This window comes from Neofelis nebulosa, chromosome 15, assembly GCF_028018385.1.
Source record: "Neofelis nebulosa isolate mNeoNeb1 chromosome 15, mNeoNeb1.pri, whole genome shotgun sequence".
Classification (NCBI taxonomy): Eukaryota; Metazoa; Chordata; class Mammalia; order Carnivora; family Felidae; genus Neofelis; species Neofelis nebulosa.
The window spans coordinates 61,680,839-61,703,042 of NC_080796.1; the positions used below are offsets into that span (position 1 = coordinate 61,680,839).

Genomic DNA, 22,204 nt, shown 5'->3' on the forward strand with positions numbered 1-22,204 from the left:
GCAATAATCTGTCAAGTAGAAAGTACACGTGCTATCTTCATTTTATGGATCACAAAATGGAGACTCAGGAAGATTAAATGATTCACCTAAAGTTCTTAGTTCCTGATATGTATAGATCCACATGCTAACCCCTTAAGGATTTTCTCTGCATGTCCCTCAGATACCCCAAACCTGCCCCTCCTTACGTATTCCTTTATTCAGATAAACGGTACAACCATTCAACCAAAAATCCAGTAATCCCAGACTCCCCACTACCTCCTTCTCCCTACCCTTTATCTCCTATCAGCCATCAAACACCCTCCATTTCCCCTCATAAAAGTCTCTTGATTTCAACCTAAATGTCATCATTTTTCTCCCATGTGGACATTCCTTCTTGCCATAGCCTACAGTATGGAGTTCTCACTCTTTCATTTGACATGTCAGGTGTTTCATGGTGTCCCGGTTTCTTCTTCTCTGATCTCACCTGTATAAAATATATGCACCTGTGTAAAATATACCGGGACACATTAAATCATTGCCAAATGATTGCCAAATCAATTGCCATTAAATCATTGCCAAATCAGATGGCCAAAACATGCAGTGTCCCACAGATTTTTTTGTAAATGCCTTTTACCCTGCCGGAATGCCCTTTTGCACTTTGACTTCCCTCCCATTGCTACAAATCCCTACTTCCTGTTCTAGACTTAAAGATTAACCTCCCTGCTCTCCTGAAGCTGCGTGTACAATGGTGGGAGACAGGAGATATCAGGTGTGCCTTCGTAGCTTTGTTCATGTAGGCATTTGTCCCACTGTGATACATTTGCTTATTTACATCTCTTATTTGACTGAGAACTGAATAGTGGTGACTTTTCAGTTTACTGCATCTTAAACTTATCACAGTCAATGTCACATAGAAAGCCTATAGAAATGTTTGCTAACTAAATGATTCACAGGGATTTATGTTGGATGAGTCTTGCTTATGGTCAACGTAACTGATGATTAGTATCAATATGGGCCAAAACTATTCACTACCCTCTTCTTCATAAAAGAATGATTCGTTCCCATCTCATTGATTTTGGACTAGGCCAGGTGCTTTGAGCAGATGGGACATGCCACACTCAAGGTGACATTTTAAGAGGCTTTCTCCTTTTTCCTTCTGACACAAGATAGGCCCATGTCCATCTTGGGCTGCTCCTTCATCCTTGGGGTTAAGATGAAGAAATGTAGAGCCTACGTAGCTACAGGGAACCCTAGTCGACAGTTAATGTAAGTGAGAAATGTTTTGTTTTGTAAGCTACCGAGATAGCTGCATTTTTATCTCAGCAAAGCTGATTAATGGTTATAATGATAACAAAAGCATGCATGTTTATAAGAAACATTCTGAATGGGGCACTCAGTGAAGCTTACAAAAAGATGTTTTGAGCTTTTTGAGTTTGTGATGATGTTAGGACACCTCCATGTGGTGATATCTTGTAAGGCGATTTTGCCGTCTCTGCAGAGTGTCTGGCATATAATGATTAACACTCAACAAATGCTTATTAAAGTGAACTATTGCATGGGAGTTTAGATTAAGAGTCAGAGCTGGAGATAAAGATTTTAGAGCCATCATTGCAAGATGACAGGATTCTCTACCTGAAGGAGAAAAATATCTTAAGAGTAGAGCAGAGGGCCAAGAATTGAGGCTTGTGGAATGCATTAGGGAGGATTTAGGCAGAGGAAAGGGGTATAGACAGATAATAACTAGAAAAGCAGAGACACAAGGTCACAGAAAGCAGAGGAGAGAACTGATGAAAATTTGGCATTGTCAACAGTCTCAGATGTGGCAGAAGTCAAACAGAAAGTGAACTGAGAAAAGAGAGAGGTCCTAGGATCTCCTTAGATAGGTTCAGTAGTTCTAGACAGCTTCCCTCAAAATTCTATGAACTAAAAGATTTCTATCCAGCTTTTAAATAATTTTCATAGTGACACCAGCTAGCTTATCTAGTCCTAAAGTATCATGGGTTCTCTACCACAGTGCCCTCATTAACTCAGGATAATAGATCATTTCCAATTATCTTTTGTGATTTGGCTCTTGCTTCCTTCATGAGTATTGTTTTTGTTTCTTTTTCTCAACCTCCATTTCTGGCCTTCCTGCTGACTTCCAGGCTTCTGTGTCTGGCAACATAAACCAAATTTGTCCATCCTAGGGGTCCCGGATTGTTGATTTACAACCTTAAACATCTTTTCCTGTTAGTAGGGATATGCTCTGATTCTTCTTTTTTAATAACAACAATTTGATGGTTATCTAGTGTAGTGTGTGTGCTCTGTGCATAATGCATTTCCATACCTGCTGAGCAGCCTGCTCTTCCTGTTGGAAACTCAAGAGAGTCCTACTGTTACGGGACCTTTCTTGTTTTCAACCACTCTGCTTTATTTCATAAATGGTGAGGTGAAAACAGTCGTTCTTTGGTGATAAGTACCTGAGAAATGTTGAAATATTTTTTCATCCATGTCATTTCAAGCACTAGCATTTTGAGTGTTACCTGAGTGAATTCATCACTATAACCTCTATAGGATAGTTGTATACATCTTGATATCCTTTTAAATTTTCTTTTCTTTCTTTTTTCTTTTTACATTTTATCATTACATAGTTTACTTTATGTTTAATATCAAATGCACTATTTTTTCTCACCACTCGGAGAGCAGTAAGTAGAAACACTACCCTAATGTACATGATTAATTCTATATGCATTATAACTAACTAACTAACTAACTAACTAACTAACTATAGTCCTAAACAGCTCAGTTGAGATCATTCAGTGAATAACATGTATGGCAACCACATTAACAGAATTTAATTAAAACTTTGTGCTGAAGTGTGAATAGCCTATGGTAGGACCATTTAATTTACTAAAACACTATTAAAAAATAGATTATTCCTCAAATTATAAAAGTCATTTTCTATATTGCTGAAAATCACAGCTCACAATATTTGTATAATGCTTACCATTTTACTGCTTCTTACAAAGTTTTCGTATTAGGTTAGTAGTTGAAGGAGTAACAATGGAAAGAAATTTTATTAACTTTAAGTGGGACAAAAGATGCCATCTACTATAAAATTCCATTATATGTTGTCATGATAAATACCAGCAGGGTTTTTTTTTAATGGATAGTAAAAATATGTAAAATATTGGTCACTGTTTTAAAAACTAATGAGATTGACAGTTACTTCTACAGACATTTTAATTTCTCTTAATTAGATGAATAAATGTTTCTTCGATAGTTACCAACTGTTTTTATGAATTTCTGTAGAGGACTTCCAAATAAGTGGTAAGTTAATAAGGCAACATTTATCACCCATTAGTGTCAGAGCAAAAAACTGAAACATATTTTTTCCCTTCAAGGTCTTGCATTTTAGATAAATACCAAAGGCTAGATAACTTAAGTTTCTGACCTCCTAATATTAACTTAAACCTTTCTTAATATGTTTTCATAATTATGAAATTAATTTAGATTTGGTTCCCCTGCTTTTAAAGATTATATTAATAATAACTGTAAGAAATAGTATAAATGGCTTTTAATGTGTGTGTGTGTGTGTGTGTGTAAAAATAAAGGGTATTTTAAAAATCGGCTGTTGATAATGAACAGATTGGTACCAGTTGCCAACAAACAAGGCAAAGCATATGCACAAAATACTCATGATTATTTGGTAATAAATCATTTTAATGATTATACTCAAAATTATGAAATGAGGATGGCCCTGATGTGGAAATTAACAAAGGCTCAGGCTCATCAGATCTGTTACCCATGTGTGCGGATCTTCTAAAAGTTCCATTGTCATCACTTTAAGGCAAATTTTTCCTTTGTACTGCCCAGTCGAACAAATATAGCCAATTGATCTGGTCAAGTTTATATAGATGTATTACTCAAAATTATTACAAACATGTATTGTTTTAAGTATTCTGCTTTTGATGAGAAAAGGGGAAAAGAGAGAGAGAGAGAAACAAACCAAGAGACAGACTTAAGTATAGAGAACAAACTGATAGTTACCAGAGGGGAGGTGGGTCGGGGGATGATTGAAATAGGCGAAGGGGATTAAGGAGTGCACTTGTCTTGGTGAGCACTGAGTTATGTATAGAATTGTTGAATCAGTATAGTGTACACACGAAACTAATATAAGTATGTGTCATCTATACTGGAATTGAAATAAAAAACTTAAGAAAAAATTTTTTTAAAGTGTTCTGCTTTTGAAAATGATTAACCATTTCTCCCTTGAAACTCATCTTTTTTTTTTTTTTTTGGTTTTCAACCTAAATACTCAACAATAAAGGAAATATGAAATAATTTATGGTATATTCCATATAGCAAAATACCACATAGCCATTGTATATAAAAATATGTGAATGAGGAACTTAAAAACGGGGAACAAGAAATATCTGTTCTAGATCTATACAGATCAAGGTGGAAGAACCTTTAAGAGAAATTAAGCCACTGGAGTTGAAGGAGAGGAATTGGCATTAAGAGTTTAAGACTTAAGAGGGGAACACTTCTAGTTCACAAGGTCTGGAACAAGGTTAGAGGAATGTAAGGTACACTGAAGTGTTGGTCATTGGGACTGAAAAAACAGGCAGTTGTGGGATTCTGTAATTCAGTGTGCTGTCTACATGTTTTGAAAAGTCTTGAGATAATGGCAGGAGTTGTGATGAAGGGTGAGACCATTACTTGGTGTCAGAATCTTTAGAGCAGATGATTGGAGTAAGTCAGGGAGAGGTGAGGAGGAGGAAGGATGGAGGATAAGTAATCTGAGACCTGAGGGATGACAACACTAGAAAAGAATAGAGGGTATAAACATGGAAAGCTTGAGATTAAGATGTAAGGTTTCTTGTTCTTTTGGTTTTTGTTGTTGTTGCCCATTTAAAAAGAAATTATTTCTGAGAGAGAGAGCATGAGCAGGGGAAAGGGGCAGAAGGAGAGAGACAGAGAATCCTAAGTATAGAGTCCTACACAGGGCTCAATCCCATGATCCTGACACCATGACCTGAGCTGAAATCAAGAGTCAGATGCTCAACCAACTGAGCCAATCAGTCACCCCTGTTGCTGTCCTTTTTAAAGGAGTCCTTTTTACTGGTTTGTGAAAGTATGCTTTGGAACTAGGAGAACGCCAGCTTCCTCCAGTTGATGGCACTTGGAGTGGGCGAGAAAAGATAGTTTGTCCTATAAATGCTTGCAAGAAAAACAGGAGAGATAGGATTTGGACAGCTAGCAAAGAATGATAAGACATTTTGGGCAAGGGGACTACTATGGGCATGGAGGTGAAGAAATAAAAATAGTAATTGGATCAGAATGAGCTTTAAAGGAATGGAGTGGTGAAAGATAATTGGGGGAAAAAAATTGGGACCTGATTGTGGTGAGGTTTGAATATCACTTGACCTCTAAGAGAGTGGTTCTCATTTGTCCCCAATCACCCTCCCATTGTAATTCACCTGATAGAAAAAAGAAATAAAGAGAGAAACTCAAAATATGAAACATGCTCCATCAGTAATTATGATCCAATCCCACTGAATAGCAGCCCTGTCCAAAAGATTCACATGGATATTAACCGCTCAGAAAATTGTGTTTTTAAAAAGGATACATCCTCCAAAAAAATTTTTTTTTCTTTCAGAAGCCTTCTAAAAATTGAGCTGGATCACATGGCAAAGGCCATACAGCTAACAAATAGTTGATTTAGTGTTGAAATGCTGTTTTTATCCCAGAAATTCTTCTTGCTCTATCTGTTATAAATGCAACATATCAATTCTGTTTAGCCTTCTTTCTCTCTTTCTTTCCCCCCTCCCACTTTCCCTTCCTTTGTTTCTTCAACAAACATTTGGGGAAACATCTAAAATTGAACATCATATTTTCATTACAAGGAACTAACACCATTTATGCCTGATTTTCAGCCCAGTCTTAGTAGACTTGTATCTTAATGATAAAACAGGAAATTAATAAATAGTAAGAAAAATTTTAAGACTTTTGTCTGCTGAGAAATTATAGTAGCTTGTCATTCTTGGATATGTTATTAATATTTAGTGGCTAGGATACTCTTTGCTTATCCAACTTCATGGAATGGAAAAAAACAAATTTCTAGAACAATTCTAAAAAATAATATTAGGAACAAGGCCTTTGGTATGTTTATATTTTAACTACTTCATGTAATCCAAAGAACAAACACTAATATAACAAACAGTCATCATTGCTCAGAATGGAAATAAAAAGACTTAGATGAAATAAATTTTACAAAGTTTTAAAGTGTCTGTGTCTCATAGATAGCTCATGGAAATGAACAATTCACCTCCACCAATGTATTTTGTTAGTGTTTTTTATTTTATTTTTTTAACCTTTTTTTTAATGTTTATTTTTGAGAGAGACAGAGCACGAACGGTGGAGGGGCAGAGAGAGAGAGGGAGACAGAATCAGAAGCAGGCTTCAGACTCCTAGCGGCCAGCACAGAGCCCGACGCGGGGCTCAAACCCGCCAACCGCGAGATCATGACCTGAGCTGAAGTCGGGTACCCAACCGACTGAGCCATCCAGGCGCCCCTTGTTAGTGTTTTTTTTTTTTTTTTAATTGTGGTAAAATGCACATAGCATGACATTTACTATTTTTACCATTTTTAACTGTACTGTTATTTATTATTTAGTGGTATTAGGTATATTTACATGTTTTATGCAACTATCATCACCACCCATCTCCAAAATTGTTCCTTCATTTCAACCGGAAACTCTGTACCCATTTAGCAATAGCTCCCTGCTCTCTTTAACCGCTGGTAACTGCTATTCTCCTGTCTCTGTGGGTTTGACTATCCTTGGTACCTCTTATAATCGAGATCATGCTTTACTTTTCGCACATGTATTATTTTTGTTACTTTCCAAAGCAAATACATTTAATATCAGTTAGTGGTTCAAATGAGAATGGTACATGGGAATCAAAGTGCTGTTCCACCTTTTAACTATAAAATTCAGAATGCTTACACTAAAAAGCTAGCTCTGTTTTTTTCTCTTTTTTTTTTTAATTTTTTTTTTTAACATTTATTTATTTTTGAGACAAAGAGAGACAGAGCATGAACGGGGGAGGGTCAGAGAGAGAGGGAGACACAGAATCTGAAACAGGCTCCAGGCTCTGAGCAGTCAGCACAGAGCCCGACGCGGGGCTCGAACTCACATACCGCGAGATCGTGACCTGAGCCGAAGTCGGACGCTTAACCGACTGAGCCACCCAGGCGCCCCATGTTTTTTTCTCTTTGTTCAGAATAAAATTTAACTTCTTACTTTAGGAATTTTACTTATTGTTAAATTACGTACTTTTTGCTACAAAATGTGTAGTAGCACCAGTGAAAATCCCTTCTCTAATTATCATCAACTGTGTCCTAAGCACCGTAAATATTTTATCTCATTTTAATCTTCACCGAACTCTGTGGAGTATGTACTGTTCCATTTTGTGAGCCTGGGAGCCACGACCGGCAGACTTTAAGGAACTCGTTCAGAGCCACACAGCTGGTAAAAGCAACATCCAGAACTGAACTCGCTTCTGTAGCTGGAGAGCTCACACACACTCCGTGTCGCTAACTGAACAGCCGTGTAATAAAGCTAAGAAACATTACCTTTTTCTGAACCCAGACTTTCTCAAAAATGTAAATTTTAATGTTTCTTCTGTAATAAAACATTTAGTGGTTTCATCTGCCTCGATGTGACTTGAGGAAATATGGTATGAAAGTAAATCTTTTAAATTCACCTCAAACACCAAGAATTATGCCTTGCTTGCTCTGATGAAGAAAGAGCATTTAAAGTAAAGCAACATCATTGTGTTCATTTGTAAATAACATATTGCAGCCAACTGGTTCTTAATTGCTCAGACTGTTGATAAATAATCCAGGCCTGCTGCTCTCCACAGACAATTTGCTTTGGATCAGACCAGGCAATTCAAACAATACTAATTACAGTGAAAACCTTTGTATGAATTTTTGTGTGTTGCAGGGACGAAAACCCCTATATAAGTGGTTAAGGCACTTATCTCTGATTTTTACCTAAACATAACACCTATTACCTGAGCTCAAGTTCTATCAGTCAATGCATTTTGATTGAATAAGAATGGATCTAGTAATATTTTGTGTTAAAAATATATATTTCATTGCCCTTACTGTTTATTGTACTGTCATGAATTATGTTAATTCTATATTTTTGACTGAAAGATATAACAGACACAGAAACTTCATTTAAAGCAATGTTTTCATTGAAATAAGCCATATTGCTACACGATTATGGAGTGTAACAGAGATTTGTTTATTAATAGACAAATGTGTCTATACTAGACAGAAACCAAGACCTCAGGAAGTCTTTACTATATCAGGGGATTTGCTGTAACATGATATCATTGTATTTATGATTTTATGGTGTTAAAATGAATATTAAATGAAACAAAATTCCCAAGGATTACTCAGGAGGCAGCTAAGTACATAACATTTTGTACAGATGGTTGGAAGGCACAATTTTGCTCCATCACTGCATCCATATCCTTGAACGATTTCGACTGAAGACAGCATTTCTTTGAATTTTTCATTAAACCAGACGTCTTGAAATATGAATTCCTTTTATGTTTCTGTGAGTTTTGGCTAAAAGAACCCCAGTGAATAAATCATACAATACTACGTGTCACCAGCACTTGTGAATATTTCTGCTTTGTTATTCTATTCTCAGTAGAGCACCATTGATTATCAAACTCAGCGGAGAGCATTTTATGATCATATATCTCCATTAGCTCCTAGTTTGACTACCATAGATTTTTCTGGTTAAGCCTGCATTATGTATTAGGAAGCCTATCTCTTCAATACAAAGTTTGATTTCATTTTTCTAAGCCTAGAACTCTTATTATGTATTATGTATAAAGATTCTTATCTTTTATATGTAAAAATAGGCTGCACTGTCTTTGTGTAACTGGAATATATGCCATCTTTTTTTTTTCTTGATTCACAGTTAGAATTTTGTACTATGAAGATGAATCTCTACAACGCAATGGCTGTCAGGGTAAATATTTCTTCACTTGTTAAACAAATGAAAAGTCAATTGTGCCCTGAGTTCGCTTTTAATAAAACGAGCAAACCAGAATAATGCAAATTTGATTGATATGCTAATGGTTAGAGAGAAAAGAGTACATAGTTAAAAAGTTAGTTATACTAAATAATCTTGGCAGTGTTAAAAATTAGAGTAAAATGTAAAACATGTAATTATCAGTGCTTATGTTTTAGAATGTTAAATATCTCTGAGCCATAACTAGAGAAAGACCGTAAATATTAATGAAGCAATGTATTAGTTTCCATATGTCGTATAGAATATTGTGATAAATAGTTGAACATGGTTCTGGAATATAAGATGCCGGCCCAATACAAATCAATTAGAAATTATTCATACGATTTAACAGTAATAAAGTCAGTTTCCACCTTCGAAGTTTTATTTCTATCATCTCTGTGTTCATTTTTACGTGTTATTTTCCTAATGGGAAGCTGAACTTAGTGATTATGAGGCTGGCTTGGTTTCTGCCCAGATTTTGGGAGTGAGCCCAACAAAAGTATTATCTCTCTTGTCTCAGACAGTATGGTAATAGCTTAATTGTGGCGCTATTATAAATGGAGGAATTACTTTGGTGAATTTCATTAATGTTCTTAAAACTTATGTTGCCTTACTATATTCTCTTTCATTGATCTATGAGTTCTTCTGCTAATAATGTCCTTTATTTTGGATGAGGCAAGGTAGTAAAATACCTTCTGACTGTCCTGTGCTGAACTATGGCAGGTGAATTAACATTACTTTGATTATTTATACTGTTTTGGGAAGGGGTCTTTCCTCTACAGGTATGGGTGTGCACAGAGCCTGGCCCAGGGACAGTCTGCACGTTCAGTCTGTTCACCTTTCTGTTCTTTGCGGTCTAGGGGAAAAAGGAAAAGGAAGAAATAGGTCTTTTTGCTTCTTTTCCTGAACCAGAGGTAGAGACTATAGCTGCAGTGGGCTATTTTTACCTTTGTTAATGTATTACTATAGGAAAAGAATTTGGTTCTCCTCTTTTATTTTATTTTATTTTATTTTATTTTATTTTATTTTATTTTTTTCAACATTTTTTATTTATTTTTGGGACAGAGAGAGACAGAGCATGAACGGGGGAGGGGCAGAGAGAGAGGGAGACACAGAATCGGAAACAGGCTCCAGGCTCCGAGCCATCAGCCCAGAGCCTGACGTGGGGCTCGAACTCACGGACCACGAGATCGTGACCTGGCTGAAGTCGGACGCTCAACCGACTGCGCCACCCAGGCGCCCCGGTTCTCCTCTTTTAATGGGAATGCTTGAATCTGGGAATTGGGATTTTGATTCTCTGCATAGCTCTGCCAAAGACCTAACATCTGAGCCTTCAACACTGTTAGGTTCTTCCTTTGCTGCTTACTTTGTGTCGGATGTGTCTGCAAAGTACAAACCAACAGATGACCGTTACGGTAAAGCGGTTGATGACCTAAGACTTAGATGCCTCCCTAGGTCACCAGGGGAGAGAGGAAGAGAACCAGAAGACAGAGTTAGAAAAATGCATTCCAGGGGCGCCTGGGTGGCGCAGTCGGTTAAGCGTCCGACTTCAGCCAGGTCACGATCTCGCGGTCCGTGAGTTCGAGCCCCGCGTCAGGCTCTGGGCTGATGGCTCGGAGCCTGGAGCCTGTTTCCGATTCTGTGTCTCCCTCTCTCTCTGCCCCTCCCCCGTTCATGCTTTGTCTCTCTCTGTCCCAAAAATAAAAAAAAATGTTGAAAAAAAAAAAAAAAATTTTAAAAATGCATTCTGTTGTTATTTAGCCCCCAGTCTTCTTATTGAATTCTTATCTGGCTTGAATCATGATTCTGTTTACCTAGATTAGAAGTATCTAGGTAACACTTGGAACACAGAGTTTTTGACTTACTCCAACATCATACCAAAACCTTCATTTCCTAGTAGCATCGCCCAATGTCAACTTGTCTTTGATTAATATCAATCGACAATGTTGAACTTTACCTGAGTCCTGGGATCATGGAAAACAACAAAGTTTTAAAAAAAAACCCACCCTTTGGGTTCTGGAAACAGCTTACTGCAAAAAGAAAAAAAAAAAAAAATTTACTCTTCACCACATGACTTATATAAGAGGCACAGATATGCCCTTTGTTTATCTATGACACGGCCAGTGTCCACCTTCCCAAGTTTCCATTCTTTACCTCACAAGTGATTAGCAGAACTGCTTGTCCCCATTGATCAATTGGAAAAACATGTTTATTAGCCAAACTGTGATTAAGGTTCTCTCCTTCCCCCTGAACTTTAGCCAGCATAGAATACCTCCTCCTGAGAATAGGCTGGCTTCCCAGTAAAACATTCTCTGATCTACTGTACAATTATGCCACCCTTTCATCCCACTTCTGCATATCAGGTTCTTTCTAGCCTCGTTTATATCTTCCTGTAAAAGAAAAACTATTTGTGCCGAATTCCTGACATACTTGCAGATCTTATGGTCAAAGTGCTCTCCCTCTGGCAGTAGTCCAATCCATCTATTGTGGTGATCACAATACTCCCTCTTCCTTGCAATAATTCTTTCAAATAAAGTCTCTCTTGCTATGTCTGGGTTTATTTTTTATTTGATACATTTCAGGAGAGAAGAGTAGAGGTGTGATGCAGTGGCCATTAAAGTGAGGCAGAGGAAAACTTGAGCTGATCGACTAAAGATGCATAGGAGTGTTTGTGAGCCATGTGGAGGATGTAAACACTACTGTGGGAATTTATAATAGAGACACTTCTCTTAGGAAGGTGTTCAAAGACTGCCTTCAGAGGTTTGGATGAGTTGACTTAGTAATAGACTAGGTACTTACTTCATGTTCCTAAGATGAGGAGTCAGGAGAGGGGCTTACTTGCATGGAGGCCAAAATGATTGCCTAACAAAGATGAAATTTTAGCACTGGTTGATCACAGTGACCAGAACTGAATTTATTTGTAAGAAGTGAATTTTTGCAAGATGGGGCTCAGAAGACTTTACTTTCTGCAAGAGTGAATGGCTGAAGAGATCAGCGTGTGGTCCACATCCCTTCATGCTGTGCACATCAGAAGGCTGGATACCTCTAGCTGAAGTTTTCCTTCTAATACTCACACCTCTACCTTTTCAGTTCATCGGCTACCAAGTAACCTTGTTCAAAATAAGTGTCCCTTAAATGATTTAAATATGGATGGCTGTTCATGTCCAGGAGGAAGAATTTCTAAGAGTGATAGATGACTACCAAAATGTATACGGGAATAATATTCAGACAGATATGTGTGCACTCAAATCATGAATAGGATTTTCACATACAATAGAAAATAAAACTTTTGTCTTAATTTGCCTTATATACTGAGCCAATTACAAATTATATGTTTGACTGTTGACTCCTAGCATGACAAATAAATTATCATCAATTGCCAAAGAGGCTAGTGGAGCATTCCTGAAAAGAGAGGGATTGTAAAAATATGTTTTTAGCCTATCCATTCCTATATAGAGGTCACTTTTTTTATAATGAAGAATAAATTATATGTATGTGATTTTTTAAATATAATAGGTATTCACCTCCTGATTTGCTGCATTTATTTTTTAAAGGGTCACCTTCTCTCTAAAGACTTTACGATCCCCCTACCCATGTAGAATTGATCACTCTCTCTTTTTACGTCCTCTTTTACCATCGACATACTTCTGTTATAGAACCTGTAACATTTTATTATCCTTACTAATTTACATGCCTGTATCCACCCCCCACACACTGTAAGTCCCTTGGGGCCCAGATCCTATCTTCTTAGTCTTTGTATCTACAGTACCTGGCTTATAGTAGGTGGTTAAATAAATGTCCCTGAATAAATCATGAATGTTGGCCCATTCTTTTCTAAACAAGGAGTTAAAAAGTCATTTGTTTTAAATACTTTTTGTTTAAGCCCCTCAGTGTCTTTGTTGGAAATTACTTAAGCCTTTGCTGGGGGATCTAAGCCTTTGCTGGGGGATCAGACCTTTTTGAGAATCTGATGGGGTTATGTGGTAGAGATAGATTGGATGTGGTAAGGTGATATTTGGTTAGTGCAATTCTCACATGAATGGAATATCTCATGAACTTTAGGACCTTTCGAAAGTATCATAACATGTACAGGTTTGAAGGAGGTTTGCTATGATATAAGCTACTGTCAAAACCCACAGTATGCCTTTTCAAAATCCGTTACGATATGCTGCTAGGCCAGTGACAGACAATTAATACAGCAATAAATTGCTCAATAAATTTTTATATTAGCTCTTGGGGCCTTATTCCTCCCATTTCTCTATGGGACATTTTATTGCCTTTTGGTCTTTAATTCGACTTTACTCCAGATTAGGGTTCTGCTTTTCCTCCAGCATTTTGGCTGTTCCATTGTAGATCTCCTCTAAATTTGGCCCCCACTTTTTTTTTTTTTATTTCTCTCTTTTTGAACAGCTTTTAGTATCTTACACAAATGTCATGAACTGATTCAGTTGCTAAACTCATTTCTCCCCGTATCCCATTTAGATATACAATTGTGTATCTTTTTACAGCCTGGCGTAGAACTGACCCTCCATTTCTGATGCCAGTAAGCTTCTAACTGGGTGTCACCTCAGGTTCACCCAACACTGGGCTTAGCGACTCAGCTGAATATAGTCGGCCTCAACCTTGTCTTTGAGGCTCCTATTGCCCCAGTAGAATGACTCCAGATTCTCGTGCTTACTACCTGAGTGTGTGTGTGGACACAAATAGCTGGCAGGTGTCTGAGTATACCTTAGTCAAACTGATTGCCGGTGGGAGCTATATGTCTCTGAGGCCAGGCAAGAAAAGGATTACAATACCACGTTTTCTCTTGGTAAGTCAGAACCATTAGTAAATAATAACAATGAGTTAGCAGTTACATAGCCATTACTGCCTTCCAGGCACCAGTCTAAGTATTTTAAATATTTTAACTCTTCTCTGTAATACTCCCAACCAACTCTTACAGGTGGGTATCATGATTCCAATATGAAAGCTGAGGAAATAGAATCACAGAAAGTTATCTTGCCCAAGGTCCCACAGCTCATAAGTGATAGTGTTAGGAATTGAACCCAAGAGATCTGCTACTCACATTTGTGTTACTTGTGATCTTTTGTACTCTTGCCTTCACTGCTAGTCTTCTCCTTTGCTCAGTCCGGATGAGAACAACTATGTGTACCCCAGACTGAGCTCTTGTGGAAACTTTATTACTCACACTCTGATTTTCTTGATAAACTGATCCCCTGGTCCTCACAATTCATGAGCATCTTACCGGTAGGACATTTTACTCAGGGAATTCTAAACTCGGTGGCAATGAGTAGGAGACCAGGTTGAGTGTCATATGCTTCCCCTTGCAGGCAGAATTGGATGGCTGAGGATGACAGACCTCTCCTTGTAAAAGAATATTCCAGCTGTGGCCTTTACACACTGGTCTTCTAGCGTCAGAATTCGTCCTCCATCGTAACTCAGGACTGCTGTTTTCAACTGCTAATCTCTCTATACATGAACTCTTAGAATATACTGGTGTTTGGTAAACTAAACATAATGAGGATGTATAATCTGTCACAGATTTTGGAAGTTAACAAAGGTGAACTCTCTGAAAATTATGCTTTCCTTATAATGTCTTGTGGAAAGCCTCCATTGGGTTATCTTCTACATCTTGAGTCCACTTTGTCTGTCTGTCCTAGGACACCTGGCACCGTATCAGATGAATGTAAATTTCAGGAAGTGCTAGTGTTTAGTGTCTTAGAGATCTCTTAAAAAATATGGTCCATCACACTTTTTCTTCTCACTTCCAAAATCTGTGAGGAATGAGAAATGGAAATAGTTTAGATCTTACAGAGTTTTAAAAAAACTACAGATATAATTATTTCAAGTAGAATTCCTTTTATCTTAGAAACCTTATACATGTTACTGATCAATCATATGTACTTACGTGATGATATTCTTCTGGAACCCAGAGAGTCTCACCTGATCCTTTATTATTTCAGTTATTTTAAAAGATTTCTCTTGAAATTAGTGCCCCAAAACATTTTAGTTCAGATAGAAATCCTCACTTTAGGAAAATTAAAAGACTACAATAACAGAAGGATCACTAGATTAAAGATCACTTAAAACAAACAATTTGCAAAGTAACCATAATGTTATTGGTTCTTTCTTCTTACAGGTCTGGATCTGTATAATACAAACTTTAATTTATAAACCTTAATCTAGCTTGAAACATCAAATAACCGTTTTCTTTCGTTTCCCACTTGTGTCTAAAACGTAAGAATGTGAGAAACAATGATATGGTAGCTTTACTTAAAAAATAGTTACATATGTGCCAGCTATATAAAGATCCATTTCAATCTCCTAAACCGTTTATAATCTTATTTTCATATTTATAATACTATAAAGTACATATGTTTAGAATATTGACTCCATGATTAGATGGATAGAGATAAATAGGTAAAATAATTCAGGGAAAAAATACTGAAGTTCTCTTATACACTAGACATTACGTTAGGCTCTAGGGATACAAAATAAGTAACACACAGTCTTATTCACACAGAGAAAGATATCCCAAAATGTCAGCCTAAGGAATAAGAGGAAAAGGATTATACAGACCACCTCAAGCTTTTGCCTGATGATGGACAGATATTTAAATGATGGATCACCATGCAAAAGAATATCTCTTCTCCCCTCCTGCTACTCCTAGTACCAATATCATTGTGAAATGATTAAATAAATTTGTAGAGCAAGGCGTATAAAGTCAGAGTTGGGAAACAATATTAAGGAAAAGAAACTACAGATGGAATGATTATCCAGAATCTTCTATTGGTTAAAAATATCCAGTTAAGATTTCCATTCATATATGTATATTTTTGACATGATAATGCATCAACACGGAGTATGAAATTTGGATATTGTTTTTCTTTAAACACCTTTGAAAATTTAGTAAACCTACTTTTTCTGTTCTCATGGTATAATCTAGAATGTTGATATTCTAATAAATGAGAGTATCATTATGAGTAAGAGTTCCACTCGTATGCTCTCATATACATTTAAAGCATTAATACTAGGTAGGTTATTATCAGTAACAGAAATTTTGTTTTCCAAGTCTTCATTTTAATTTTAGGTGAGAAGACATTGTGATTTTTCTCTTTTGGTAACGTTAAAGTTACTATGAATTTTGAGGAATAAAAGTAAACCAATGGACGGAAAATCTTTTCTATGAGCAGATGGCTTTTGGTGTACCAAGGTTTTGCCATTTGTTTTAGTGCTTAAAATAAACATTATTTATAAAACCACTTACATTTTGATGTTACTTAATGAGGAATATGCATCATTGATTTGACTAGCTTAAGAGGTCATTTAGAACTTGCCCGTTAACAAGCTGTAATCTGCTGAGCACACAATGACTTTGTTTAAAATTATCTATTCAGAGCTGATCAATGACAATAATTGTTTTATACCAATCACTTCTGAAAGTTACTAATTACTTTGAAGGACACGAATACTAGCTTTTCATCTTCTTTTTTTTTTTTTTTGAAGTCATAACCCATTCACCTTGAAATTAAGGAATGTTATGGAAAAACATCTTGCCTACTCAAAGAACTTTTTTTTTTTTTTTTAATTAGAAGTTTATTCGCTAGTACTAGGATATCAACAGGAAATTTAGGTAAAATTGAAGATGTCATTTGTTCCTGGAATAGAAAGGGTAGTAGAATCTCCACAGTATTCTATCTTATGTCAGTTAGTGATTGTTAAACTGGGCTCTTTACGATATAGGAAATTGGTATCTCCTAAATGAAAGAACATGTACGCATACTTTTCCTTTTTATATAGTACATCCATAAGATATTTCAGTGAAAAGAGCCTGGGCTTTTGTGTAGGACAGAGCTGGGTTTACGTCCTGGCTTTGCCGTTTATTCTTTTCACTGGTTAGGTGAACTTGATCAAGTTACTTAACCTGAGCTTCTTCAGTTTTAACATGAAGGTTATGCCTCATGCACCAGGTTATCATGAGAATTAGAGCAGTTAACATAATACCTGGTGCATTCATGAGGTCAATAAATTTTAGATCCTTCGCTTCACGGATGGCAGTGTCTTCGCCAAACACCCAGTTTCAACTTTTACCTACTACCTCTAACAAAGCCATTTAAAGATTGATTGACTATACTTTAATGTGGATGACTTAACCATCTCTTGCTCGGTATTTACTTTAATGTCCAATTGTGAGTAAAAGGATTTGTCTTGAAAGAGAATTTTAGTCTGCCTTGGAGTAGAGGTCTAAGGAGTTTGGATATTAGAAAATCCCCTGAGAGGGGCGCCTGGGTGGCGCAGTCGGTTAAGCGTCCGACTTCAGCCAGGTCACGATCTCGCGGTCCGTGAGTTCGAGCCCCGCGTCAGGCTCTGGGCTGATGGCTCGGAGCCTGGAGCCTGTTTCCGATTCTGTGTCTCCCTCTCTCTCTGCCCCTCCCCCGTTCATGCTCTGTCTCTCTCTGTCCCAAAAATAAAATAAAAAATGTTAAAAAAAAAAAAAAAAATCCCCTGAGAACACAGCAGCTGTGGACGCTCTGGAAGTATTCGGTACTGTTTCTAGTGTTTGCCTGTTTTGAAGTGGGAGGAAGCTCATGGCATTGGCCTCTTTAGGTGTCCTTCCTATTGGCATGGATTTTTGCTTCAATTTTACTTTCGTCCTTTCAGACTTCTTTTCTCAGAATGGGTACCCACCACTCTAGTGTGATCTAATCAGAAATCAGCAGCTTTCCTTTTTCCTTCTCAGTGCTCCAGCATGCATCTTTTATGTTTTCTGGCACATTTAATCTTATTTTATTTAGAATTTAATGATGTTTTCATGTTATAAGTAGTTCCTCCCTTAACACTATTTGATATCCTAATATTTTCCCATTCTTCCTGAGTCACTTCTATTGCTGATGATGGATTTTGTGTCAGTACTTACGTTTGCAACGGTTCTCTTCTTTAATACAAGTATTACTGTACGTGCAATAAAAGTATGGTGAAATATTTGAAGCTATCCAACTAGCTATATGACTGTAGGCAATTATTTAACGTAAGAATCAATGTCCTCTTCTATCAAATGAGGCTAATAATAATCTCCACCTCAAAATGATACTGTAATGATTAAATTAGATGAGCCAGGAAAATATTCACTTATTTGCATGTATGATTTATATACTTGTACATATTCCAATTGATTATTCTTTTTAATTAGGAAAGTGGTTTGTATCAATTCCTCATCTTTTGTTGTCAGCTGTGATATAATTTTGGTCAAATTAGAGGGAGATAGTTTCTAAAATTAGTATATATCTTTGGAAAATTGATTTTTCTTATTTCATGAACATCTAAACTAAGATCATTTGAAAAATATTTGGAAGGACACATTTTATAACATTGTTACACTAGCTTGCTATTCTACTTGGTTCTATTTCCTAGAATTATTATCTCTGGTTTTATTGTTCTTAATAAGCTGTTTTGCATGTTTTCGATTATTTCAGTCGTTCTCATACTGGGAGGTTGACTAAAGTAGTTCTTCAGAATTTTCAGTTTTCTGTATTTCAGGTTGTAAAATAACCTTTAAATGGCCATGTTTTAAAACACAGAAAAATACAGAATTCAAGTAAAACATTTTTCCCGTTTATTTGTATAGATCCTGCATTCAAATTATAAAAAAATTTAAGCTCAACATATTTAGTTTAAAAAACATAGGCCTGGGGGATAAAGCCCAATGGGCAAATGTAGAATGTCTAAATTAAGCACCCTTTCCTATGAAAAAAAAAATAATGTTTAGAGAAGGTGTGTGTTCCTAGTTTAGCTAACTGTGCAAAACATTGGAAGGACTTCATATCCAAAAAGAGAATCACTTATAATATCTGAATAATTCAAAAGTACATGTAAACTGCCATAAAATTTTTGGGAATGAAATTAAGTAATTTTTTTCCTTTTTTTTTTTTTTTTTTTTTTTTGCTATTTCTTCTTCCTCCCTCCTTTGATGAAGTTGAGGTGTTTTGTGTGTGTGTGTGTGTGTGTTCCACAAAAATAAGATTATGCACTATTTTTTTTTTTGCTTTGAGTTTTTCTAATAGAGATTATATTAGCAAAGAATAAATGTAAGGAAGCTGATTTTCATGATTACTAGGGCATAATAAGACATTGAGTAGCCCACTTAAGTGTGTTCTCTCAGAGCCCCCATATACTCCTGTCCTGTGAAAAATCCTAGGTACTTTCAACAGAAATATTCATTTATTGAAAATTGCATTTCACTTTGTTCCCAGTTCTATACGGTAATGGTTTAGAGAATGGGCTCTGAAGTCCTAATGTAATTCCTGGATCCATCACCAATGGCTATGTTATTATGGGGAAGTTATATAACTTCTCTTTTTTAGCAGTTTCCTCATCTGTAAATAAGGTATTTCTCATAGGAGTGTTCTAAAGATTAAATGGCTAAATACAAGTAAAACTCTTAGAATAATGCCTCACATATAATAAAAACTCCATAAATGTTAGTTGTTGCTATTGTTTAAAAAGTATTTAAATGTCATGGTGAAGATATAAGAAAAAATTTTGTTTAAAGATTTTGGAAATTTTAAAATACCATGTGAAAATTTATTTCAGTGAGACCAAATATGATCTTCAAGCCAGTGGATTATGAAAAATTAAACAATCCATTTGGTCAGGAAATAGAAGTGGTAGAGATTGATAAAGCAAATGTTTAATTGTTCATAGTTAATTTTACATATAGTGTTTGTGAAAAATTATAAATGTTTTAAAATATAATAACCTATAAGTGTGTTCTGTTTCTCAATATTTTATGAATATGAATTCTCAATCTATGAATACAATTTACATTTGCAACTATATATACTGTTATGCTACTGGAAAAGCCTAAGACTTTATTTGATGTGAGGTATCATCCATCATTACCTTGATTTTGAAGACCGGTTAATATTTTCACTAAAAATGTTCACAGGTGTATTTTTGTTTACTTCAATAGATTCAGAAGCGATGGCGAGGCTATCGAATTCGGAAGTACTGCTTTAATTATTTTTATTTGAAGGAGTACCTGAAGGCTGTTTCAGAGACCAATGATGCAATTAGGTGAGTGGTCTACTAGTGAAAATTTTAGAAAGGTTACTTGACAGATATTGATCATTACCGTACTTAGAAATACTTACTAGAACTCAGTGATATTTTAGGTACAAATTTATTAATAAGGGAGAGATATATGATTCTATTTATCTTAAAAATTTGTTGTTTTGATATTTTAAAATATATTGTACTCTTGACTATAAATTAGATTATTTATGTGTACAGTAGGCCTTTCTTGGTTCTATGAAAAATAGTTTCAGTAAAGTTATCTCATTTTGAGATGGGTTTATCTGTAAAATGATTCCACAGATGAACATTTAAGTATGGTAAGCCTCACATGGATTTTGAGGAATATGTTCAATAGCAAGAAATTAACCTCTCAAAGGAGAAACACCATGGAACATAATTAAAATGGACTGCTTTACTGTCAGCTTTTACTTCTTTGAACACATAGAAAGCACCTGGATTTAGGTCATAGGATGATGTTTTTTGTAGATTTATGCAAAGTAAAGCTATTGTAACACACTATTCAGTCAACTTTACCAAAACTCTAAGTTTTCATATAACTTCAAATATAGTTTTTTCCTCTCATAATATGCTCCATTCTAATAACATATAGGTGACTATAAGCTTATAATATGTTTAGATAAAGAAGGAAAGAGTAACTAATAACAGTTGCCATTTACGTATTTAATTTTTTTCACCTACGTTATCTTACTGCACTCTTAAAATTCTTTGAACTGGAGAGAACAGTGGCACAATAAATTGTTAAAATAAGATTTTGCCTGAGACCCTAAAGCGCTATATATTATAAGAAATATCTGAAAACTGATTTTTCCAACTTTTAAACTGGGATAAGTTGTATATATAAGAGGATCTGGTCTTTGGAGATTGAGTGTTGGCTCTTCGTGAAGTTGATTTCTTTGGAAAAGAAGAAGATTTGAGAGGGCTGCAATAGGATTTGGTCAGTTGGGGAAGTTGGAAAACTCAGAAACATGTGGACCACAGCAGACTGCTATTTAATTTCTTGCTTAAGAAATCCAAAGTCCTGGAGATGGGCTGGTTCTCTGCAAATGGATGGCATGAGTGTGTCAGGGGGGAAAGAGCTGGCAGAATACGCAAGAGAGGGAATTCGAGCAGGGCTAGGACTAAGATAAGACAAGGAAGGCTCGTAAGGCACGAAAACTGAAGAGGCGCTTACTGGCAGGGTCATGCAAATGCCAGCACTGCACTTGTACAACCAAGAGGGCATCCTTAAATTTTACACTGGAAAGGCCTCTCTTACTTCACCCTAGTCCCACCACTGAGTAGGAGAAGGTCCTCAAAGAGACAAATAAGCGAAAGGCGGGTTTTGAAAAGCCCTATGTTTCCTATTGGACAAGTGTTTCCATTAATCCTTATTTTCTTCCTGGTTTTACTGTGTATATCTTTAGTTACCAAGGAATCTGGTGTATCAGTGCTGACAGTTAGCTTTAGTCTGATATTCTTTACCATATTACAGACTTACTCTTTCTTCTACCTCTCTGAGTTTTTAAGTGAGAATAGAAAGCTGGATATAGCAAATGCTTTTGCATTATCTGCTAATATAATTATATATGAAGTTTTTCCTTTCTGACCTTTTGACATGTTATAAAGTGTATTTTTCTTAATAAATAAAACTGTTGGCCAGTTACAGTGTAACTTATTGATGTAATTTACATGATATGGCAGGACTTTCAAAGCCCTTCCTCTTCCTCAGGGGGTCTGGGATGAAAACAGCACAGAGGGTGAGAGATTGTCACGTACTGGGGGATGAGCTGGGGCAAAGACTCCCCGGCACTTGAAGGTCTCTCTCTTCCTCTTATGCTCTCACTGGGGCTTCTGGTCCAGAGGACTCTTGTTCCTTGGAGGCCCTATGGGCCATAATGTTCACTATCTGGTCGCTATAGCCCAATTCATCATTGTACCTGAAAATGAGTTTAACAGAGTTTTCACTGAGGGCAATGCCAGCCCCTGCGTCAAAGGTGGAAGAGTGAGTGTGACAGTTAAAGTTGCAGGAGACAGCCTGGTCCTCATTGTAGCCCAGGAAGCCCTTGAGGGGG

General features: G+C 36.3%; 1 protein-coding gene across 6 annotated transcripts in view; it reads left to right on the forward strand.

Moving 5' to 3' along the window:
• SPATA17 (spermatogenesis associated 17) overlaps positions 1–22,204 on the forward strand; it is a 223,884-nt gene that overhangs the window by 19,038 nt on the left and 182,642 nt on the right. For 5 of the 6 annotated variants that reach the window (XR_009254330.1, XM_058701374.1, XM_058701373.1 and 2 more), the window contains exons 4-5: positions 8,967–9,017; positions 20,029–20,132. Coding sequence is in view for 5 of the 6 variants with exons in the window: in XM_058701374.1 (XP_058557357.1) it covers positions 8,967–9,017; positions 20,029–20,132 (155 nt within the window). In the remaining variant the exon portion in view is untranslated. The remainder of the gene's footprint in view (positions 1–8,966; positions 9,018–20,028; positions 20,133–22,204) is intronic. The other variant, XM_058701375.1, reaches the window with a different exon arrangement.